The 26,391-nt window shown below is 38.1% G+C and overlaps 1 protein-coding gene across 1 annotated transcript in view; it reads left to right on the forward strand.

Annotated features, from left to right (window-relative positions):
• The window catches only part of LOC100356714 (uncharacterized), a 322,021-nt gene that overhangs the window by 102,105 nt on the left and 193,525 nt on the right, over positions 1 to 26,391 (forward strand). Inside the window, exons 10-11 of the mRNA XM_089333567.1 lie at positions 12,287 to 12,550; positions 17,053 to 17,260. Of these exons, the coding sequence (XP_089189693.1) occupies positions 12,287 to 12,550; positions 17,053 to 17,260 (472 nt within the window). The remainder of the gene's footprint in view (positions 1 to 12,286; positions 12,551 to 17,052; positions 17,261 to 26,391) is intronic.

The raw sequence follows: 26,391 nt of genomic DNA on the forward strand, positions 1-26,391 counted from the left end.
ATAAATAAATCTTAAAAAAAAGAAATAATGTGTAACTCTGGCATCAAGATAAGCTGAATTTGTGATGGATGAGGTCTGGGTACCCATTCTTTTTGGGTGTAACATTCTAGGTCAAAGGTTTTGGAACAGTAATGGGGTACACAGAGGCACTTCAGAAGCTCCAAAGAAAACTACACGTCACCTCCCTCTGCTGTAAGACTATATCATCATTGAATAGAATTTTAAATGCTTAATATTTATGTATCAGTATGGCCAGATATTATTATTATAGTGGTAGATGGGTACGATTTTTGTTTCACTGGAGGGAAATCCAATAAGAATAAAATAGCAACTTTTCAAACATGACATTTAATCCATGCATGTAAATCAAACTTAGAATCTATTATTTATTATTAAAAAGGTGGCATATTTTTATTACACTGAGAATGAAACACAAATACTGTGAAAAATTTAGTGCCTTTCCTTGAAATTTTAAGGCACTTATCATGTAGTCATCTAGCTGATACTTACATTCATTTTAAAATATAGTCATTAAATTAATAAGTTTGAAGTTTTATGCCTTAAAAAAGGATGCTAAATTTCAGTGAAGTAGGCAAATTTATTTTTTTAGCTAAAGCTTCCTAAATGCTAAAGATGGTAAAGCACTTTGGAAACTCTCTGATTCAAATATGAATATGAAGAATATAGTTCATATCTTGTCATTATTAGTCATGACCACAGCATTCTCCCCTCAAGTGCTTTCTGAAAACTGCATACATCAGAAACTGATTAAAATGACCTAAAGTATTAATTCTTAAAATATGATAAACCCAACATTTTGCAGGAGGTTATTTTCTGAGTGACACTGAATATCTAAGAATGGAAAATGATTTTAATAATTCATGGGAAGGAGTGGTCTCAGGGAATCTGGAACCTGAGCATGATTGACTTTATTGATTATTGGTTATTACCATTCATAGTAGAGAGCCCAGGAGTTTGTTATATTGTACAGCTCTAGAAAGAGAGAGCTTTCCATTATGTCAGCTGGAAGGAGACCCTTCCTGTCAGTTCCCCAGAGGGTTGCTTCTGCTAGCGAAGGGGACTCCAGACTTCTGTGAACTTTTTCACAAGTGGGTCTTCCAAAATGGCATAGAAGACCACTGGGAATCTACTCTCAGCAATGTTCTCCTAACTCAGCTCCTAATGGGATTCCCACTGCACTACACACAAATCTCTCCAATTACGCTGTGACACAATCCACCTTGCTCTCCTCTCACTACCACCAAAATAAAGAAACAAAAACTTTGTTTCAGGCATAGTAGGAAAGAGTACATCTTTAGCATGAGGCTGACTGCAGCCATGGTTCTGCTACTTATTAGCATTCAACACTTTGGAGAAGTTATTTAAGCTTCCTAGCTTCAGTTTCCTCATCTGTAAAATGGAAATCTAATGGCTAATTCACAGGACTTTTACAAGCATTATATAATGTGCTGTATAATTGTTCAGTGTAGTGGGTAGCATGTAGGGAATCACTGGTAGCTATACTTATTTTTGTCAATATAATAGTCATCTTCCCTGTCAGATTAATTCTGCTCTCCACTGTATGTCAGCTTTCTCCAGCCCTTCAAAACAATCCTCCAATTACTTCATCTTTTCTTGATTCTCTCCTCTGAGAAAACTGTCTACACTATATTCATGCTCTTTTGCCTATAATTTTTGTTACTGGGTGCTCTGAGGAGTTTCAAGGCCATTAGTTCAGAAAACCACTTTGCCACTTGATAACATGTTCTCTTTCAAGAGAAGATGAGTATCCTTTACTGATTGCCTGTGGGTTACCAATCAGGTGTCTGTGCTTTTAATATATACTACCAATGCAAACTTCATATCGTCCAATTCATTGTCAAACGTGTTTTGCAGATGAGAAGAATTAAGGATGTATAGATGGGCACTTGCCCAGATACTTGAAGCTGAGATTCAAACCCAGAAGTAAATGACTCCACAAACACCAATATTCACAACCCACTCTAAAGGGAGGAATGAGAACCTATACATTGATTTCCATATCAGTAAATTATCCACCAGTTCCCACAATTTGTCCTCTGTGTGTGTGTGTGTATGTATGCATATGTGTGTATCTCCAGATGAGTTTCTATTACTAAAGCCATACCTCTCTGTTCAGTCTTTCCCTTCTGTCTCTGAAAGGGTGGGCTCTGCATCACATATTAGATGCACATTTGGGAAGGAGGCTCTTCTACTTCATGACATTGGCAGTACTAACTTTGTCTCAAGAATACTGCATTTGCCAGAAGCAGAATGGAAGCTTCTTGAGAGAGGGGACTTTGCCTCGCTCACTGCTCTATCTCCCCAACCTGGAGATGTGTCTGTCTTAATGAATTATTTTTAAAATGCATGAACAAACATAAGAATTCCAAGAGTGACACAGATATCTTCAAACAGACAACTGTAGACTGTCTTTTAATTTGAATTTTCTTAAACCTTAAACATTTTTGGTGTTTTTTAAATTCACATTTTATGTTTTACTAGGACTGCTTTCCAAATTCCATAAATCCATCTTTGTCCTTTGTGTCTGTTCTCTACATCTGTTCACATCCAATGTATTCAGAGTTAAGAATGCCCTAGTTACAAAATAGTAGTTCTTGTTCACTTGGCATGCAATTCAACAATCAAATCATTTTGAATTCTCTAAAGAGGAGGAACTTGCTTCTATATTTGAACTCACTCACATTCAGAGGGAATATGTTTTAATATTTCAACATCTATACAAAATGCTTTACAATTACTTTTAAGGCATTAATTCTCACATGAACACCAGGAGAAGTCACCAAGGACTGAATAGGGCAAAGAATTTCTTCAAGGTCACACAGCCTGTTAATTGCAAAGGATAGGCCTGGCTATCTTTTCCCATCCATCTGCCTCATACATGTACCAAGCAGTAGTCAATGACTTTGAACTGATGAGTAAGAAGCTTAGGGTGGTGGCAGGAAAAGGATTTATGTTCAAACTGAACTCAAGGACCAGTGAAGGTCAGTCTAGTAAATTGTGAATCACATCATGCCAAACCTCTATGTACATCTTCCATGGCATTAGATCTCTGTCACATTTAGAATATAATCCAAGTTCCTGTCCTAGGCTTTCCAACTTCATGTGACCTGGCCTCCACCCCATCTCTAATGTTATTTCATCCTCGTTTTTGGGTTGTGCATTTCAGTCCAGCCTCAGTTGCATTCTCTGAACACTCTAGGCTCATTCGTGCTGCAGAGCCACTGAATTCATTGCTGCTGTCTGCCTCGGATTCTTCCTCCTCAAACGTTGGCACTGCAGGTCTCAGGGTAAAGCTTGCTTCCATAGATAAGAGTTTCTTGACAGCATCACCCCTGTCACATGGTCTGGGTCATCACTATTTATTTCCACTCTTTCAATATCAGTTGTGATAGGGTAAGCATTTGCCACTACTGATAAAGTCTTATTGATTGGGTCATCATCCTCTTCCTCACCAGATTATAACTCAATGAGAGTAGAAGGTTTTGTTTTTTTAGTGATTTTGACCCTCAATGCCAAAATTGATGCTTAAGCATAAAATGAATATTTAATGAATTCATATGGATGAGTGAATGAATGAATGATTGGAGTGAAACAGTGAAGTTTAATACAATTTTCCAAATAGTCAAATGAACAATTTAGTAGCTGGGGAAACCTGAGAAAGCCATTACTTTCTGGTTTTTCAACCACCTGTAAAATGGGCTAATGTCAACATAACAGATCCAGCGTGATAGAGGGCATGTAAGAGCTTTGTAAAATAAAAAGTGCTGCTCAGGCATTAACTTCACTGCTAGACATCTTCAGTGAAATGTGGGCTGCCCAAAGGGGAAATGTTGATTAGCAGCTATTGCCAAAAGTTTTCTCCTTTCCAAATGATGTATTTACATGCTCCTTGTAAAACCATTTGTGGTTAATTTGTTGGTCTTTGATCTAATCAGGCTGCAGATGTTCACAAACGCCATCTTTTTGTGCATTGAGGCTCACTCACTGGGGTTTGTAAAAGTAATGGGCTGTGCCCAATTTTTCCCCAATGTGTTCAACTCTCAGGGACAATGAAAGGAAAGATCTATCTTTTGCCTAACAAGGAGAAACTGAAAAGAAATTTCAACTTTTTGTTTTCATACTCAAAAGAAAAAAAGGGAGGAGTAGGAGAATCTCAGAACAGAATTTTTTAAATTAAAATATTCAATTAGAATTTTCTGTCTCCCTAGAGTGAAATATTCTTAGTTGAACATTTCAGCAGCATGTGAAGAGATGAGTTATGACATATTGAGGTTGAGGTCAGGTAATGGAATTGCAGTATAATGAGATGACATACCATATATTTCCTCTTGATTCAGTCATCTTTGATGGGAAATAGTAGAAAGGCCTGATTGTTTAGCCAGTAATTTTTCAGGTAAGACTTCGATTTTAGACAGAAATGTAGTCACCCTAAGCAGAAGTTAATCAAACATACATGTTCATGGATACCCAAACCTAACTGACTTATCTCTATGTTGAGATTGGGTAGTGATTCTCAACTTGCACACAGAAGTACCTCCTGAACTATTATCTCACCTTGTTACAACTCAGAGTTTTAAGTTCTAGTCAAGATTTATTCACTTAAAGGTAAGCATGAAGCCTGAAATTCTGCATTTTTAATAAGTACCCTGGGCAATTTTTAAATATTTTTTAGCCTAGGTAATTGATTTTTAAAGCACTTATTTATTTATTTGAGAGGCAGACTTACAGAGAAAGGGGGAAAGAGAGAGAGAGAGAGAGAGAGAGAGAGAGAGAGGTCTTCCATTTGCTGATTTACTCCTCAAATGGCCACAGAGGCTGGAGCTGAGCTGGTCTGAAGCCAGGAGCCAGGAGTTTCCTCTGGGTCTCCCATGTGGGTACAGGGGCTTAGGTACTTGGGTCATCTTCTACTGCTTTTCCAGGCCTTCAGCAGGGAGCTGGATTGGAAGTGGAGCAGCTGGGACTCAAATCAGCACTCATATGGGATGCTTAATCTACTATGTCACAGCACTGCCCCTTTGGGTAATTCTTATTCAAACTAAATTTGGGGCTCTGTGAGTTTAAGTGCTTAAAGACATCATGGTATGATTGTTGGCATTTCTTAAATGAATAAATTCATTTTTAGGAGACCATAAGGTTAATTTAGTGACTTTAGGTTTGAGAGGTCATGGGATTGTATCCTTCATTCAAGGAAATTTTTTATTTAGAATAATTAATTTTTAAACTATGATAAGTGTTGCCTTTCATAAAGACTTATTCTTCAAGGATCTTGGTTAAAGAGATTTTTGGGATAAAAATGATTTGTGTTAGTAAGGTCTATGGCTGTTTTGGATGCTTGAGCCCCAGATGAACAATTTAGGTGAGACATTCAGAACATCTGGAAGAAGAGCCCTAGCTCCTTTGCTCTTAGGAATCATAAAAAGTAATCAATGGGACATAGCAGGATGCCCTTATGTCCTTCCACCATGAGTCTAAGGTAGGCTGGCAGATGTCAGCTTCTTCGACCTTCAGGAAGCATAACATAGCTGCCTTCAGAACAGAACCCCTGCAGTCAAACCCAAACTCTTCCCTTCTCGTCTGCTTTGTGTGACTTTAGATCAAATATCTCTTTGCATCAGTTGTGGTATTTATAAAGTGGAGTCCCTAGTAGAAGTTTATTCATAGAATTATTGTGGTGATTGATTTAAAGAGGATAAAGTGCCTTGCATTTAGTAAATATGTGTTAACTGTTGATATTATACCAATGTTCAGGATTGAGGAGTTACAAAGAAATCAATGATCTAAAACAAGGACTTGGATCTTGGACCTATTCCATTTGATAGGAGAGTGTTGGTTTTCCAGTGGTATAAGAAATGATTCTGTTTTATTCAGACACTATTGTAGTTGTAACTAATGCAATCCCTGCCCTGATCCCTAGACCAAGGTATGTTTCTAAGAATAATTACTTTCTGTTAGCCCACAGTAGAAAGATTAGAGAAAAGGGCTAATTTGCCCATTTATTCATCTTGGCTGAGGGAATGGAGAAGTAAATAATAATAATTCTATGAAACTCACAGTGGATAAATGAGAGTACCTGTGCTGTAGCATCAATTTCCATCAATTCCCATTCACTTGTCCAAGGGTGGCTTCCTCAAAAGAACATTTTTCTGTTTCTAATGGAAATATCCACCATAGAGTGTTAGATCTAGAAAATATAATTTGCTTACTTCCCATTCTTTGCATCAACCACCACTGTCTCCTCTTCTTTATTACCACCAGCACTTTATATACAATGAAACAAAGACCCAGAAACAGTAGATAGATTAAACTAGATTTGGTCTCACCTTGGTCTGATGCCAAAGACCATGCTTTTAGCTGCTAGGATATACAGCTTCCTTTTAAAGCAGAGAAGTAATTAAATACTGCAGAACTAGAGAGTTGGGGTTGAAATTAGCTATACATAAACTCAGACAACTATTTAAGATGCATTTAGGAGATAGAAAATATCAAAGAGACACTGTAGACTTAGTATGGGGAACTTACACATTATCTGATATTCTGCTTACCTGATCAAGTATTGATTATATATGTTTGCACATCCCTCTTCTATTGGCTTTACCTTGATGCTGACAAAGACCTACTAGTACTTTGATCATACATCCAGTGACTCAGATCTATGGCTCTTCCACTATTTAGGCCCAATAATCATGTCTATAGAATGATCCATACTGGACTTGATTAAGTACAAGTCATGGCCAACAAATCAGTCAACAAAAGCTTCATTATCTTATGGCAACCCAAATACCCCAGTATCTCAGTGGCTTTGCACAACAGATGCTTGCTTTTCACCAATACTCCCACTCCATGCCTACTACGAGACAACTGGGCATTCTGCTCCATTCATTTTTATCCTAGGTCAAAGGCTAGACCATCATCTGGAGCATTGCTTGTCACTTTGACAAAGGAGAAGAAAAGACAACTCTGGAGGGATTAGAATCAACAATAAATAATCTGGTCCAGAAGTGAAGTTACAGCCACTGAGAGATCAATGGCCAGAACCAGTCAAAAGGACTATCCTCTATGGGATGGCCAGAAGGCACAATCCTGCCTACTCAATTCATAGGAAGTGAAGAACTGGAAATGTTTAGGAATGGCATTAATGGGACCACCACAGCTCTAGAAGAAGAAGCACTTTCTTTCTTTTTAAAAATAAAGTTGTCTTTTAATTCCACTTGACATAGAATTTTTAATGACTTATTTATTTATTTGAAAGTGAGAGTTACATAGAGAGGAGAGATGGAGATCTTCTACCTGCTGGTTCATTCTCCACATGGTCACAATGGCCAGGGCTGGGCCAGGCTGAAGTGAGGAGCCAGGAACTTCATCTGGGTCTCCCAAGTGGTTGGCAGAGGTCCAAACACTTGGGTCATATTTCACTGCTTTCCCAGGCCATTAGTAGAGAGCTGAATCATAAGTGGAGCAGCTAGGACTCAAATCAGTGCCCCTACAGGATGCTGGCATTGCAGATGGTGGCTTTACCCACTATGCCACAATGCCGGTACTAGAAGGAGCACTTTCTAATGGTTAGAATTATTCACACATGGATGGGTTTGCCTTGTGAATTGAAAACGCTTCCTTCAGTGAAGGTTTCAAGTCAGGAATGGATAACTGTGTAATATAATATAGAAAGATTTCTAACTCTGAAAAATACACTGTATCTCAAATTTTGTGTCATATATTCTTCTGTATCTTCATTAGATAATTTGTATACCTCAACAAAATTTTCAAAATGCCTTTTCACTGAATATTACAACCCTTTTATTATTGCTACTATTATTGTTATTATTATTTGATGCAAGTCTTAAGGACTTTAGAATTCTTAGAATATCTTTGTAATTGTTACAAAAACATGCACATTCCTTAGTCAATAACTGGGTCCCACCAGTATCTCTGCCTGTATATATTGCTTGAAAACCTGTGGATTAGAAATGACCATCTTAATGCTTTTGGCTAAACTGGAGACTTCCATTGTGATAACTGAAGGTTGGGGGAGGAAGAGGGATTTCCAGATTATCTAGTTGCCACAAAAAAGAATAGACTTTGTGTTTGTGTGTGTTGTAGGGGTGGTATAGGGAGAGACGTTTGGGAAGATCTGACAATGATAATTTTGATAATGTTTACTATATATGTGTGTATGTATTACATGTGCTAATATATATTTAACAAGGAATAAAACTGGAAGTTAGATAATGGTGAGGCTGCTTAGGGTCCTGATTGCAATGCAAGGGTATTACAATTTATGGGTTAAATGTAAAGTTTTTATACAATATTAATTAGGCAAGCAACAGCCTATCAAGGAGCAAAATGTGGAATTTATAATGTACCAAAGTTTCTAGAATGCTGTTGTTCAGTATTATAGAAAAAAGTAATTTTTGGCGACCAGAGTGCACAATGAAGAAATTGTCAAAGATTTTCTATATTACATTTTTATAATAAATTTTCTATATTACATTTTTATAATAAATTCAGAGTTTCACGATATGGAAATATTGATACTTTTTGATAATCAATAATGAACTTTTAATAAGATGTCATTGATGAGTGAGTCTTCATTGTGAAGATTTTTCTCTTTCTTTTTGGTTTTCATCAGTTTGACATTGTCATCCTTAGGTACTGTTTCCTTTGTATTTTTTCTGCTTAGGATTTTCTGAGCTTCTGTAATACTGTAGATTGAGATATTTCATCAATTTGGAAAAATCCTGTCATTATCTCTTTCAGTATTATTTTCTGCACCATTGTCTTTCTTTTCTCTTCCTAGAACTCCAATTGTATGTGTATCTTACTGTTTATTGATGTCCCCCAGGTCTTCCAGGCTATGGTTCATTTTTCTTTACCATTCTTTTTACTTTTATGATTCAGTTGGGATAATATCTGTCTGTCTGTCTTACAATTCACCTGTTCTTTCTGTGTTGTGTCTGTCTGTGTTAAATGATTTTGTCACTTCAAATATTTTACATTTCTGCTCTAAAGCCTTTCTTAAAGTTCTCTCCTGAAATATTCCACCATCCAACAATGATTTTCATCATTGCCTCAACTTTTCTATCTTAAGTATAATAACTAAAGTCTTTTTTCATTTAAAACTCTGGGTCAACTGTGGGTCAATTTCCACTGACTGATTTTATTCCATGCTTCACATTTTTGCACTTCTATGGATATCTTATATTTGTGTGTTTTATGCCAACAAGTAAGAAAATTTTTAAGAACGAAGTACAAAATACTTTTACCACACAAGGGACTGATCTATTTGTTCATACCAGGAATTGCGCTAAGGTGGGATTGGGTTGCAACTCTAGTTGGTTTTAGTTTCTTACTGGTTTTAGAAGCTTTAAATGGTGAAAGAACCCCCTTTTGAATGAGCTTCATACTCCAGCATCAGATAACTATAAGATTCTGCTGTGTTCTCTCATGCTGCCCCAAGACTTCTGAGCCATTGGCAGTTTCTCTTTGCTTTCATGCAGCAACTCAATTGCTCACATGATCCTGAGGACTAGTAAACTTATTAATTTGAAAATTAGTAATAGCAAGGGCATGCTTTGTGTCTGGGGCTTATATGTGTTCCACATTCCTCCTTACTCAAAAATTGTTAAGAATTCAGCCAGTTTCTACTTTCCACTTTTCCTGGGATTCAATGTGCCTTTAATTCTAAGTCATGTAGAAGGGACTTATCCATTTCTGAGATTTTGTTTCTCTTTATTAGCAACTTCAGTTCTCCAAGGGCTTCAGAATGTATATAACTCTGTAATTTATTTGATATTTGTTTCCTTGTCTTTATGCAAAAGTTGACCATTTGTGACCATCTCCATCATAACCACAACCAGGACTTTGAAAGCTCTCTGGTGTTGTGCACATTTATAAATGTATTTTAACTTAGAATATGCTCTTTTTTCTCTTTATTGAAATAATTATCTAAGTCATCTTCAAAATAGAATAATTTTTTATTAAAAATATTTATTTATTTGAAAGTCAGTTACAGAGACAGAGAGAGAAGTGATCTTCTAACTTCTGGTTCATTCACCAAATGACTACAATGCCAGGGCTGTGCCAGACCAAGACCAAGACCTAAGAGCTTCTTCTGGGTCTCCCGTTTGGCTGCAGGGGCCCAAGGATTTGGGCCGTCTCCCACTGCTTTCCCAAGCCATTAGTAGGGATAGGGGTCTGGATCAGAAGTGGAGCAACCAAGACTGGATCTGGCAGGCATATGGGATGCTGGCATTGCAGATGGTGGCTTAACCTGCTATGCCACAGCACTGGACCCCAGGACAAATTCTTAAAAAACATGTATTTCATGTTTTTGTGAGCATTTTTATATTTACTAAGTTGACAATTGACTTTGTGAGCAATGTAACTTTTATGTCTTGTACATGGACATTTAGATACAAAAAGAGGAAATTCAGATTCATGGAAATTTAGACGCAGAAAAGAGAAGTGAGTTATTCAAGACCACAATAAAATTAATGATATAACTAGGTCTGTACTGGCCGAATTCTTTATTTATTTGAATGTATCTCTGGATAAGACTAGTTCAGGGTAATAGCTGGGATTTTTTTGTGCTAGATTTTGATTCTAAATGCAAGGATAAAAATAGATAAAATTATTGTTAATAGCATTTGTTCAACCTTACCTTTAAAAGATGACTGAAAGCAGGTTTGTGATTGTGTCCTCCTCCTCTTTATTTAGTTTACATTTTCTTATCACAAGGGGTGTTCACAGCCAACAGCCAAATGAAAAGTACAGGCTGATTAAGGATCTCTTTTGTCAGTAATTTGTGCCTAATGTTTTTAGCTTTCCCATGGGCTGTTGTAGAAAATGGTAAATCTGGTTTAAATGAAACCTGATCCTGTTAATGGCTTAATAGCAGCTGCCACAAGGTTATAGCATTTTTCAGTAGATGACTCTGTTTAATTTTATGCCTAAAATAAATGTTGGAATACTTGCATAAATCATATAAAATATACCTCCATACTTTTTAATTAATAAATTATTACAATAGATAAGTTCCTAATTTTGCCTATTTCAAATTATTCAAAAAAAGTGTTTTAAAAATTAAAAAAAATTTTTTAAATTAAATATTGTTTGTATCATTCACTTTTCTAAAATGTTTTAAAGGCCAAGGGATAGGCTTGATCTCTATATATTGGAACTTTAAAAGGAGATTGGTCAATCTGATTATTTCCACCATTTTTATACCTGATGCTATTTGTTTTTTTTTTAATTTTAATTTTTATTTTTTTTTTTATTTTTGACAGGCAGAGTGGACAGTGAGAGAGAGAGACAGAGAGAGAAAGGTCTTCCTTTGCCGTTGGTTCACCCTCCAATGGCCGCCGCTGCAGCCGGCGCACCGCGCTGATCCGATGGCAGGAGCCAGGATCCAGGTGCTTTTCCTGGTCTCCCATGGGGTGCAGGGCCCAAGCACCTGGGCCATCCTCCACTGCACTCCCTGGCCATAGCAGAGAGCTGGCCTGGAAGAGGGGCAACCGGGACAGAATCCGGCGCCCCGACCGGGACTAGAACCCGGTGTGCCGGCGCCGCAAGGTGGAGGATTAGCCTATTGAGCCACGGCGCCGGCCTACCTGATGCTATTTGTTTAGCACTGACAAATTGCTTACGTAGTGATGTGCGTTATAGCATCAGCTGAAGTCAGCAGAGTAGCCACAAAATGAAATGAGATTGTGTTTTTCTTCAAGAGATGAACTTGCAATAATAGGATTAGTTTCTCTGCAGTGTGATAGCTTGTGAACCTCTTTTAAAAAGCATTTTTTTTTTCTGCACAAAACACTTGCTCTGGGTAGATGAATGATATGAAGATAAGTAACAGGTATGTAAAACAATGATTATGATGGAATATGGAAATAGTTACACAATAGAGGTACCAGGTCAAGAAATGAGGAAAGAAAATATGGAGTACCATGTTAATGAACACATCACAAGCTCGATTTACGAAGCTCAACAAATGTGAACTCTTGAGCTGGCAGGGTCAAATCTGTCATCTCGTTTGGGTCACATTTTCAGAGTAGTCTGCTCCACTGCCTGGGGCTCAGAGGGTTATTTATGTATGTAAGTCCAAGAATGGGTTTTCAGGGGCAAACAACAGGAATAGAGAAATGCTTCTTCACTTAATTATGAATTGTTTATAGGCAGCACTGAATACAGTTTGTTTCCAAAAATATGAGCATCCCTCTATCTTCCTTTGTCTAAATATCTTTCCTAGGCACTCCCTCAACAGAAAGCCGTGAAACCTGGCCTGGCTTTGTTATTTGAACTCTTCCTCCTTCGTGGGACTTGCACTGGCCCTGACCGTGTTGTGGGTTGGGCAGTCTTCCCTTTGTGTGACAACAACTTTGATGTAGTGGAGGGAAAATTCAAGTGTCCCCTTCTCCGAGGACATTACGACCAGAATGTTGGCAACTTCAGGAAAATTGAAGATTTGATTTGCCTGGATTTGGACAACTGGCTGGGCAATTTCTATTTTCAGGTTGGCAGTATGACTTTATAAGTAGTGAAAGATTTAAAAATTTCCAAAGCTGCTTTCTTTCTAGCCTTTAGCTTCCTTTCATGCTGTTGAAAATTTTAATAAGTATCATAAAATTGTAGAAGTAATTACATCTTAATGGTGATTTCTCATAATGAAGATTAAATTGATATGTAGAAATAAGGCTTAACATTCTAGAGTTAGTGAGAAATTTGAAGATAATTTAATACAGTCTTCTATGTTGTGAATGGGCCATAATTGCTGCCTAAATCTTCTGATTCTTCGTTCATACTTTGTTGGTGTTGTAGCACACTGTGCAACTTCTCCTCAACATGCAATAGGACCGTGACAGGTTTTCTTACTGAAAGTAGTTATTGCTCTTCCACTGTGTGTTGTGCATTGTTTATTCTTGGGATACCAAAGAGGTAAGATGTGGTATGTTTAAGTTAGTATTTTGTGGCTTTTATGAAACAGCTGAGGCAAACAATTTGATAAAAAGAAAAGATTTATTCAGATCACAGTTTTGGAGATTTGAATCCAAGACTGGGTAGTGCCAATGATTTGGCTTCTGATGATGGTGGGGGAAGACAAAAGAAGGAGAATGTGTCAGAACTAGGAACAGGGAGAGAGGGTACTCAAGAAGGAAAAATATGCAAGCAAGATAGACTATATTTCTCTTCCAGGAAAATTATTCTGCCAATGCTTCATTCTTCAAGGAGAGAGGGTGGGCTCAAACAGTGATTTTCTGAACAATTATCTCATGAGAACTCAAGAGGTCACATAAGAATGAACTTCTCAGGGCAATGACCAGAGTGACTCAAGGACCACCCACTACAGGTTTCATCAAGTTCCAACAGTAACATGGGGGCCCAGCCTTCAACACATGGACCTGTTGGACTCATATGTGTAGTCTATTTGTCCAAATGTGTTATTACTGAATATGCTGTATTCCATGTTGCTATGTCATAACGTAGTATGGATTGTTCTTTCTTACCTACATGTTGGAATATTTGTTTCCTCCCTACTTCTCTCTCTCTCTCTCTATCATCATCATCATTCCAATTTTGGTGTATGTGCTGCTGAAGCGAGAACATATCTATCTATCTATCTATCTATCTATCTATCTATCTATCTTCTGTCTATCCACTTTCCTATCTCTGATAAAACTGTTAAATATTTTCAGGAAATACATAATTTTTATCTTAAAATTAGTAGCTACTTTTCCTTCCTGTATGATGGGGTGTTCCTGTTGCCTGTGTAGTTTGAGCAGAAGTATCAGAAATGATCTTTTTCATTATATGATTGCACTGTAATGTTATGCTGAAATATGGTCAACCTAGTTGTGCTATTATGAAAAACCCTCTCATGTGGCAATTCTGTTTGTACATTATAATCACGTGGGAAATTTTAAATTATTGCTGCCTGGGCCTTATTCTTAGACTCTAAAAATCTGTTTATTTCTGATGGAAGCTCAGACATCAGAAGTTGTTAGTAGCTTCTAAAAAATCAGAAACATTGAAATAAATATACTTGAAAAGGAAGACTATTATAAATGAAATGCAAAGAAGTTATTTAAAAATTACCCTAATCTTTTAACAAAATATTTTAAAAATATGTGAATTGAGTATTGTACCAAGGTAACAAATATATTGCAAATTAGAATATGGCCATAAGAGAAAAGAAATTTTGTTATAACTAGTGTGAAATCATATATAATTCTAAGTACCTTGTTTTACTATTTGTTACCTAAAAGTCAGTGATAAATCATGCCATGGAAAGTCTGTACCATATTGACTTTGTTTCATAAAAAACAACTTACATAGAACTATTTTTAATCATAAACAGATTTTATATTTGAGATTAAGTCAAGAAGTGATGCTTAAAAGTTATAGGATCAAAGAAATGGTTATTTGTTAAACAATATTGTAAGAATAAGCTAACTTTGCTAAAACCTTCTTAAATGCATTGCTTAAATTTTCTACTCTCCCTTCCCAAATTTCATATTTTAAAATGGTTGTGGATAAAAGTAATATTATGGACTGGCGCCACAGCTCACTAGGCTAATCCTCCACCTGCGGCGCCAGCACTCTAGGTTCTAGTCCCGGTTGGGGCGCCGGTTCTGTCTGGGTTGCTCCTCTTCCAGTCCAGCTCTCTGCTGTGGCCCAGGAAGGCAGTGGAAGATGGCCCAAGTGCTTGGGCCCTGCACCCACATGGGAGACCAGGAGGAAGTACCTGGCTCCTGGCTTTGGATTGGCACAGCGCGCGGGCTGTTAGTGGTCAATTGGGGGAGTGAACCAATGGAAGGAAGACGTTTCTCTCTGTCTCTCTCTCTCACTGTCTGACTCTGCCTGTCAAAAAAAAAAAGTAATATTATGAATATTATGGTTTATCCATAGAGCCCAGCTGGTCATCATTCATTAAAGATGGATGTAGTTGTCCCCTAACATTCTTATTTGGCAGATAATAGTAAGAATATTCTCTCTCTGTGTATGGTTTGTGGGGAAGTGAGTCTTATTAATAAAAATAATAGCATTTTTCAAAAGGCATGATTTGCTGACTATAAATAGGCAGAATAAGTGGAAATGTTGAAGCTTCTCTTTTATGAGATTGAAAATGAAACACTATTCTTTTTTTTTTAAACTTTTATTTAATGATTACAAATTTCCAAAGACAGCTTATGGATTACAATGGCTCCCTGCCCCATAACTTCCCTCCCACCCACAACCCTCCCCTTTCCCGCTCCCTCTCCCCTTCCATTCACATCAAGATTCATTTTCATTTCTCTTTTATACAGAAGATCAGTTTAGTATATATCAAGTAAAGGTTTCAACAGTTTGCACCCACATAGAAACACAAAGTGAAAAATACTGTTTGAGTACTAGTTATAGCATTAATTCACAATGTACAGCACATTAAGGACAGAGATCCTACATGAGGAGTAAGTGCACAGTGACTCCTGTTGTTGACTTAACAATTTGACACTCTTGTTTATGGCATCAGTAATCTCCCTAGGCTCCAGTCATGAGTTGCCAAGGCTATGGAAGCCTTTTGAGTTCACTGACTCTTATCTTGTTTAGACAAGGTCATAGTCAAAGTGGATGTTCTCTCCTCCCTTCAGAGAAAGGTACCTCCTTCTTTGAAGACCTGTTCTTTCCACTGGGATCTCACTTGCAGAGATCTTTCATTTAGGGTTGTTTTTTTTTTTTTTTTTTTTTTTTTTTTTTTTTTTTTTTTTTTGCCAGAGTGTCTTGGCTTCCCATGCCTGAAATATTCTCATGGGCTTTTCAGCCGGATCCACATGCCTTAAGGGCTGATTCTGAGGCAAGAGTGCTGTTTAGGACATCTGTCATTCTATGAGTCTGCTGTGTATCCCGCTTCCCATGTTGGATCATTCTCTCCCTTTTTTGTTCTATCGGTTAGTATTTTCAGACACTAGTCTTGTTTATGTGATCCTTTTGATTCTTTGTCCTATCATTATGATCAATTGTGAACTGAAATTGATCCCCTGGACTAGTGAGATGGCATTGGTACATGCCACCTTGATGGGATTGAATTGGAATCCTCTGGTATGGAAACACTATTCTTATTTTTTAAAGATTGTTTATTTGAGAAGTAGAGTGACAGAGAGAGGGGGAGAGACAGAAAAAGAGGATTTTCATCCACAGGTTCACTTCTCAAGTGCCCACAGTGGCCAGGACTGGACTAGGCTGAAGCTGGAAGCCTGGAGCTCCATCTGGGTCTCTTACCTGGATGGCAGGTACCCAAGCACTTGGGCCATCTTCCACTACCTTCCCAGATGCCTTAGCAGGAAGCTGGACTGGAGCAGAACAGCAATATCAGTGGCAACTTAACCTTCTACATCACTGTGCTCACCTCCCTATTTCCTCTTACATGAGATTCTAAAACTACTCTGATTTCAGCCCCCATACCACCTGTAGGAACTCAAGAAGGAAAAATATGCAAGCAAGATAGACTCTATTTCTTTTCCAAGAAAATTATTCTGTCAATGCTTCATTTTTCTGGGTATTTCATTTTCTGTGTCATTGTTTATTTTTCCCAAACACTTTATTATTAACATTTTAGACATAAGCAATTGAAAAAAATGCAGTGTATATCTACTTGTACTACATTCTATAATCTTGTCATTTTTCTTTGAACTTAATAGCATTGCTTGAATAATAAATATTGAATGAATATTTGCTGCTTTCATCCCATATGAATTTTATGCACCCAGTGTTATCTGGAAGAAGGAAATAAAGAAACTTATACATAAAAGCAAAAATCCTAATAAATATATTCTGCAAATAGCAGCATAAGAGGCAAATATGTAAATCAGTTAATAAAAAACAACAATTCTTCGTAAAACAAACACACAAAAACAAATAGTTTGGAAAACTGGATTCATTATTATCATGTAGATCTTCAAATTGTGACTTTCTAGAGAAAAATCAAGTGTGTTTGTAATAATGTCAGCAGTTTACATAACAGATTTAATCTCTCTATAGGTAATTAAACTTCCTTTGCATTTGGATGATCAAAACCACTTTGAAAGCAATACTCAGCTTTCTCCTGAATTTCCGGTTTCTTTAATGACTGAAGCAGAGAAAGCAGAAATAGGTGTGGACAATCCAGCTGACCTTTCTGAAAAAGAAAAGAAAAACATCTGGGCATCGACGAATGATGAAACTGAATCCACCTTGGACTCTTCACCAGGTTGGTTGACTTTTTTATTTGTTACTAGTATTTTTATTACTACTATTTCAAGTTATTTTATGTTAAACAAAACTAGATAAGCATTATTAATTCTCTGAGAATGTTTTATTTTCTATACTATGTACATTCACAGAGAATGCAATCATTAACTAGAATATTAGAACACTGTATTTCCTATAAAAATAAGTATAAAAATTCTTCTTTAAAAGAGAAGGCTTTTGCCATGGCCTTTTGCTCTAAGGATATTTTTAGGTTTATATGGGGGGGATAACTTAACTTATTTTGCTTCTTATTTGTAGATTCTTTTTTGTATACTCTTGAGGGGGTAATCAATTAGTTGCTATGAAAGAAAATATTCTCCCAAGAAAGTTCTCAAATAATATATTATTTTGTAGACATTGTTTTCAAAGACCGGTTTAATTAAACACTAGGTGAGCAAATAAAGTGTTCTTTTGAAATATTCAAAATACAAAAGCTCCATTTTCCTGAAGATGTATGCAAGAGATCTTCGGAAAGTCATTGGAAAACACATGTTATTTTAAAACATCATGGATTTCAAAATAAGACAAAATAAACTTATCTTTTAATTCTGTTTTTGCATCAGCCTTTTGAAATATCCACATATTAGAGATGATAATCTTACTACAGGATTATTTCCTTTACCAAATACTTAACAAGTTTCTTTAAGAAGCTGCATCTTTCAACAGTAAATAATAGTGTTAGTAGCAATCCTATGGAATGGGTTGGTGGTAATCGCAGTGGTGGTAGCAGTTAAAATACTACCAGCACAGTCCTAACGCCAGAGGAATTACCCATGAGAAGCCATGTGGTAAGTACAGAAACTGTAGTCACAGAATTTTATACAGATATTTATCCAATTATATGTCATGGTTTTAAACAAATGTTTGTGAACGTTAACTAGAAATTTTGATATCTATTGATGCTGGGTTATGAATGTCAGGGATACAGCATAAATTTATGGAAATTTACTGTTTCTCACACTTCAGAACCTGGACTAAATTTACTTGTAGCCAGAGAAAACAGGAGGCTTGGGGGCAAAATGAATAGAGTGAGTCATCCTCCAAATGTATACCTGTAAGCTTAATTATGGAATTTAATAGATTTAAGACTTCAGTGTTTTAAAGTTTAAGTGCAGACATCCAAGGTGGACAATAATGATTGTGTTAATACATGTGTGTGCACACAGGAATGGTGAGGTGTGGGGGCTCTCCAGAAAACCAAGGGCACGGGAAGTCTTTAAGACTTCAGAGTGCCACAAAATCGTCTTCAAAGAAGGTCCCAGCCCATGGCAATTTTCATTTCATTCCAAATTTCTGCATGGGGCCATTCTGTTGAGGACATTCAAAGATGAGGCTAAGTCTCATCCAGTTGTTTCCATGGAATGATTGCTATGTCACACCTTCGTTTTGGATTGAATTCATTCAGCAGACTTTTCAACATCAGTGGCAGAGATGCCCTTGGTGTATGAAGACAAATTGTGTTAGCATTCCAACTGTGTAAGCTTGGTACTGTGGTTTGAGGATGCACCTTGGAATTCACGTTGGAAACTTGGATCTCAAGGCAGCATTGTTGAGAGGCAGGGTTCTGCCCTTAGGAATGGATTAATCCACTCTGGGAATAACGGGTAAGAGGACTAATGGGCTATTGAGAGATCAGCTAATTTTCAGGAGAATGGATCTGTTATAAAAGCCAGTGTGGCCCTCTCTCCTGAGCCCTCCAGCCACGTGCAGCTCTGCACCACCCAGAACTCTGCAGGGCCCTCTGCAGGCACAAGGGCCTGATCACAAGTAGCCCCTTGACTTCTACTTCCCAGCCTCCCAAACTGTAAGAAATACGTTCCTTTCCTTTACTAATTACCTACCAATAGAAAACAGAATGCTGGGAATCCGAGCTCTGTAAGAGGGAGAGTAAATCCAAACCTTTTCTGCTGATACAAAATATCACATTGATTTTTGTTTCAATATTAAGTTCAGAAGTCCACTGTAAAGGCTGGGTGTTGTGGTGCAGCAGGTTAATCTGCTGCGTGGCACCCCTACGTCTGGTATTGGAGTGCCTCGGATTAATTCTGGCTCCTCTGCTGATGTACCCTCCTGCTAAAGCACCTAGGAGGCAGTGGATGTTGGCTCAAGTATTTGACTTTATACTCATGTAGGAGACTCAGAATCCCAAACTCCTGGTTCTCACCTGGCCAAGCCACTGCTTTTGTGGGCACTTGTAGAATAAACAAGCAGACAGAGGGTTCTCTCATCCTCTCTATCTCCCTCCTACTACCCCCCCCCACCGTCCCATCACGCTGGCTTCCAACTAAATAAATAAATCTTGTAAAAAAAAAAAATAAACTGTAAAGCTGCTACATGACACGATCAAATATGCACATTTCAAAGTAGATTTTCCCCCCTGCTCCATGTTTTTAAAAAAAATCATGGAGCTAAAAAGCTTGTTTTAGAATCTTAACTTTTGAGAAAGTGAGTAGTGACTTCACTAATAATATTTAGTGTTGCTGACATTTTAACATAGTTTTAGGTTACTGCGCAAATTGATTAGAAGCAATTACTCTTAGACCACTTCCCACCAGATCATTTTTGCTTTCTGTTTTTTCCTCAGGGAATGTGTCAATATTTTCCACACGTACTGCATTGTGCTATGAACTTGGCTTAAAGGGTTCTGCCCTCTGTTTCCTTAAAAGGAAGACAGTGGCATTCTAGGAAACACAAATACTGATACAGTCAATATGAGAATACCACATAGCATGAAAGGAAGACTTTTTTGCTTTAGGAAGAACTGATAATTCCTTTGCTTTGGAGGCTAATTCAAGCCTCACGTCCTAAGACTGGGAACTTCTGCTCCTAAGCTGAACAAATTTTTACAAAAATAGGACATACAAATCTCTTCCAGTATGTCTCTGCTATTTCTTATATTTACTTATTTTTCTTGGAATCTTCCTGGGTGTATTATTAGTGGTTAATATCCCCTATGGGTTTGTTTCCTAATACATCAGGGCTGTGATACAGTATGCTGTTTCTGCCACAGATATGTTGCTAAGAGATTTAATAATGAGTAAACAAACACAACATGTGGTAATTCATTTCAAATTAAAAGTTTATTAAACTCTGGCTTGATGACTTTCTGGCTATTTACAATTAAAGGAGCAAACCTTAGGGAAGGGATGACCACGTGGTGTGTTCATGGCTGCAACGTTTCTGTCTGAAAAATGTGTTTATGCCCTTCTGCAGCTGTCCCACATTGATAGGCTCTGTATGTTATCTGCTGAATATACTACTCTCCCCAGATCAAGACTTCAGTGTTGACTTACAAGCACACACATTGTACACACGTGCTTGCATATGAACACGCATACATATGCACACACATGCTCATGTTGACACATATACCTAGAGATTCCTAATTTATTCCCATGGTTAGTATTTTAAGTGGTGGTCAGCCTTGCTGATAGGTGGATGCCCAAGGCCAGAAATAACTATGAATGGCTAGAAGAAAAGAGCCATCATATATTTTTGGCTTATTATTCATCTTTTAGGCTGTTTACTTTTGGTGGGCATGGACAAGGAAAAGAGTAGTTCCGCTTGATAATTTTGTTCAGAGTTTTATCATGCAACCATGATAAACAAATCACACTGTTAATTTCTGTAGGAGTATCAGCCAAAACAACACTCAGTTGTTTTGATCCCCAGGGATATACTTGTGTCCAAGCTTATTCCACCACGAGAAATGTGTGTATCAATGTATCCAATAGATGATGGGAAGACCTTCCAGTGTTCACTGAGGTGAAACTGTTGATAACTCTGTTTTCTTCAATTTCTTAAAACAAATAAAGTTGGCAACTTTAGGGTATTCTTTCAGGCTGTTCGTTCTATCTGCAAAAAGCCTTAACCATCACTAACATTTTGTCCATCAAAACATGGTTTATCATTTCCTTCCTTTTTTTGTTTAAGATTCATTTATTTATTTGAGACGTAGAACTACAGAGACAGAGAAAGGTCTTCCATCTGCTGGTTCACTCCCCAAATGGCCCCAAAGGCCAGAGCTGGACTGATCCAAAGCTGGGAGCCAGGAAGTCGGGTCATGAACTGGTGCCTAAGGGTTGCTGGTGCCGCAGGCAGAGGCTTAGCCCACTACACCACAGCGCCAGCCCCTATCATTTCCTTCTGAAAGGGGCTCTCCCATACCTCCACAGACTTAGCCTCAGTGCTATTCAGCTTCGCAGAAATTATGTGTTTTCTAGTGCTTCTCCTCTTCCACACAGCCAGACCCAGGTTGGTAGTGACTGGTGATCTTGTCCCACCCCTGGTGCCTGGCACATAGCCATTGCTCAATAAAGAGTGGTTGAATAATGAGGAGATTAATATATTTCTTAAGAAATTGAGAAATTGCAAATCCAAGAAATACATAACAAGTACTTTCATTTGACAATAGCACTATGGAAGAGGGGAAGGGCAGTGTAGATTTAGGGTCTGAAACTCAGTGTGAATCTCTCGTTTACTTCCGAATATTGTGATACCTCTGTGAGACAGTGTTATCATGCATGTAAAATAAATACAGTTGATTATGGTTCAACATCCCTGAATTCAATCAAACATAGACTGAAAATGTTTTTAAAACTTTGTGTCTGTACTGCACATGTACATACTTTCACTTGTCATTTTTCCCTAAGCAATGCTCTATAGCAATTACTTACATTGTATTAGATATGCTAAGTAATCTGGAGATGAGTTAAAGTGTGTGGGAAGGTGGAGCTAACATTGTGGTGTATTGGGATGCTGTAGAAGCACATAGAGGGTGGATGTTGGCGCTGAATCTGAAGCTCAGAAATCAGGAGCCGGGGCAGATTGATCGCTGAAGCTCAGCAGGTGTGCCCAGTCATTAAGAGACCTACTATGTGACTGTGAGAGCTCCAGTATCTGTCTGGCTTTAGCTATGTCCACATTTTGTCCCTCCAAATCCTTAATCCAGCCTACCTGCCTGCGTAGGGTAAGGAAGACAAATTTTATCTTAGACACCAATAATTATCTCAGATCATAGAGATTCTATATTTTAGTTAATATTTTGTTGGTCAAATGTTATCCTTAATCTATGGAAATCATGTGTGGAGAGACCATCACAAATAATTTCATGTTATCAATATCTCTAATCACCTTTCTGATAGTGTTTAGGGAATGAGTACTTCTATAAACTGCTTTCAAGATTTTAAGAATTTGGAATGACCACTTCAGGATCACCATTTGGTGAGGATTAAGGCAAGTTTTAGACTTTGTGCATTTGTTCTCTCAGACGTTTTTAATTTCCAGAGAGCATTAATGGGTCTGAGTCTTGCATCTGAGTGCAGAATTGAGCCTCAGAAAGCCACAAAATATTTTAAAGTGATTAATCTGCATAAAAGTTAATTATCTGAAAATTTTATATGCCTTTAAGATATGGAAATGCATCAAAATACTTTAAAGTTATTTAATCTTTTTAAGTGCATGAATTGGTTGGAAAATTAATTTGTTTCTTTTACCTTCTCATTCTCCACTGTCTCTATCTCTTTTCCTTTTTCTTTCTTTTATTCAGAACAGTGAAGTTGTCACATTGTAACTTCGTTTACAAACCTTATAAGGCTTCCAATAGTTGCAACATTAAACTCTTCAAATTGGGGCCTAGCTGGGAAAATTCCATACAGATGTTAATTAGGGCCTTAGTAAATTTTGTACCATTCATTCATTTATCATTAGACATTATTATAATATGCTTATATCTTTGGCTTCGTTTGCAGGATTCTTCACCACCCATCACGGTTAATTATAACAATGTTTTTTTGTTTGATCCACTTCGATCTCAAAGTCCTTCCTGTGAACTGCTGGAAAAGAAAAAGCTTTAAACAGTCATGCAGGTCTTTAATTGTGAATTAGTTTTGACAGGACTGGGAGGCGGAGTCCGGCCTGGGTTCTCCATGATGCTAGCTGACAGCCCCTTGCTGCTCCAGGAGCTAGGCAACATGTGGAAGGGATTGTTCTTTTCCATTTCACAGCTTGCCATTTCCTCTGCAGGGCAGCCTCTGACCCCTCAGAGAGATCCTGACACCCATAAGGGAAGTGTTCCCACTGCTGGAAAGGAAGTGGGGAAGCAGTTTAACGCTCTGAAAAGAGGGAGGAGGGTGTGTCGAAAAGATCTGGGGGGACAGAGAGAGATGGGCTTAAAACGTTTCCAGCAGGTGAGCGTCTGGGCTGCATTGTCTCTTTCCACGAGAGAGGACTGCAAATATGTTTATTTGGAAGGGTTCTCCACGTTTGGGGGTTGGGAAGCTACCTTTTGAAAAAAAATTTTTTTTGAAGTGGAAGCAGCAATAAAAATGAATGTGTCACCTGTGAATAATCAAAATAAAGATTTGAGGAAAAAGGTACAAATAGGTGTTTGCTGCCCTAGTCCATTCTGTTGGTGCATGAGGTATGTTTCTAATTACACAGTGTGTATGGATGACATCAACAATGTCAGATTACAGCGTGTGTTTTCGGGACATTTTACACTCTCAATATTTTATTTGGTTTCATACACTCATCACAGTCATTTTTTTTCTTCTGTACTTGTGCAGTTAAACAGTGCAGCAGAAGGGGAATTGAATTGTATTATTCAAACTGGTTTGATATTCTTCCTAGTAAATCTCCAAAGGCCAATTATTTATTTTATTTTTTAAAGATTTCTTTGAAAGATAAGAGGGAGAGGGAGAGAGAGAAGGAGAGGGAGAAGTAGAGGGAGAGGGAGAGGGAGAAGGAAAGAGAGAGGGAGAGGGAGAGAGAGAGGGAGAAGTAGAGGGAGAGGGAGAAGGAAAGAGAGAGGGAGAGGGAGAGGGAGAGAGAGAAGGAGAGGGAGAAGTAGAGGGAGAGGGAGATGGAGAGGGAGAGGGAGAGGGAGAGGGAGAGGGAGAGGGAGAGGGAGAGGGAGAGGGAGAGGGAGAGGGAGAGGGAGAAGGAGAGGGAGAGAATCTTCCATCTGCTGGTTCACTCCCCAAATGGATGCAATAATCGAATCTGGACCAACCAGAAGCCAATAGCCAGGAACTCTACCCAGGTCCCCACATAGGTGGCAGGGGCCCAAGCACTTGAACCATCTTCTGTTGCTTCTGAGACGCATCAGAAGGAAGATGACTAGGAAGCAGAGGAGCTGGAACTGGAACCAGCACTCCAGTACAGGATAGCAGTGCTGGGAGAGGCAGCCTAACACCCTGTGCCACAGCTTTTGCTCCACCATAGACCATTTTAAAACTGCTCAAATTATCAGTGTTCCAGGATCCACCATGGAAGCCATTTTTAAAAGTACCTCTTTTTCTTTTGAAAACTAACACCTGTATAGGACATCCACTTTTCTGACTGCATGCTTTAAAGTAGCTACAGTAAGACTTTTGCCCCTCCAAACACAATTGTTATGTATGTGTGTGTATATGTGTGTGGGTTTGTAGTGTATTTTCCTTTATTTATTGTAGTGGCTATGTTAATGAATGCAAGCATATTCCACAGTCATTCAGAAAAATGTAATATAAAAAAAAATCCTACCGTCTTTGACCCATTTCTCTTGCTTAATCGTCCCAGAATTTAGACAAATGTCTTCGCAAGATGATAATGCAGAAATGGTTATCGACAAGTAGAGTTACAGTTCCAGGCTGCATATGAACCATCACCCATACTGTTTCAGTGAAAACACTACAGAACCCTAAAGTACAAAGATTCCTCCTTCATTCTTTTCACCTGCCCTGGCAAAGCAGATTCTTGTAGTGAGTTTCTCTATAGTTAGGCTATGTGTTGTGTTTATCATCAAGTGCATCTTCATCAGCATTAGGACATTTTTCTCCTAGATTAGGAAACCAGAACACTTGAAACAGCCCCAGGAGCAGGGATTTAGGGGAGAAGAGTTGCTGTGGAGTTATGACAAGACACATTAGGGCATTCCTAAAAGAGCCCATAGCTGAAGTATCGATCAGTTGGAAACAAGGAATTGTAGGGACAAAGTTCAGTTTTAGGGTCAGGTGTTGTGGTGCAGCTGGTTGTGGTATGGCACTTGGGACACCTGCATCCCATATTGGAGTGCTTGGATTGAGTCCTGGCTCCTCCACGGCTGATACGGCTTCCTGTAAATGTTTGTCTGGGTAGGCAGCAGATGATGGCACAAATATTTGGGCCCCTGCCTCCCATATTGGAGACCCAGATGGAGTTCCTAGCTCCTGACTTCAAACTGATACAGGCTTGGCTATTGGAGGTATTTGGGGAGTGAACCAGCAATGGAAGATTTCCCTCCCTCCCTCCCTCCCTCCCTTTCTCTTTCTTTCTTTCTCTTTCTTTCTTTCTTTCTTTCTCTTTCTCTTTCTCTTTCTCTCTCAAATAAATAAATGATAAATAAATAAATCATTAATATTCAATTTTAGTCTCTTTTGACTAACATGCAAATTATGATGATAGAAATCAATCTGGCTGGTGAGAATTTGCCCTTTAGACACAACAAAGTAGAAGTCTGCCTAACTTGCCCTTCCAGTTGCTGCAGTTTATAATATTGATTTCAGGAAAATGGAATTAGAAGATAAACTTAGGGCAGGCATTTGGCATAGTGGTTAAGGCACTGCTTGAGATACCCCATTCCATATGAAAGTACCTGTGTTCTAGTCTTGCTCCTCTTCCAGTATAGCTTCCTACTAATGCACACCCTTGGAGACAGTGGTGATGGCTTAACTACTTGGGTCCTTGAGAGAGACCTGGATTGAGTTCGTTTTGGGCTCCTGGGTTCAACCTGACCCAGCTCTGACTGTTGCAGTCTTTGGGGAGTAAACCAGGCAAAGAATGATCTCTCTCATTCTCTCTCTGCTCTTAAAATACACACAACTAAATGAATTACAATTATTAAAAAGATACATTTATTTTTGTGCAAAAATTTTTGAAATGCATGCATAGTTTCTTCATGTATGCATTTACCATGAACTTTTTGGAAAGCATTCATGTGCATGAATTATGAAATTTTGCACCAAAATAAACCTATCATTTAATTAGATTTTCCAAAAACTTCTTAAAGTATCCTTGCAGGTTGTCAGCAAGTTCATTGTAGGTGGCATCTCCTTTGACCCAGTACCATTA

Source organism: Oryctolagus cuniculus, chromosome 5, assembly GCF_051225735.1.
Source record: "Oryctolagus cuniculus isolate XC-2025 breed Fujian yellow rabbit chromosome 5, ASM5122573v1, whole genome shotgun sequence".
Classification (NCBI taxonomy): Eukaryota; Metazoa; Chordata; class Mammalia; order Lagomorpha; family Leporidae; genus Oryctolagus; species Oryctolagus cuniculus.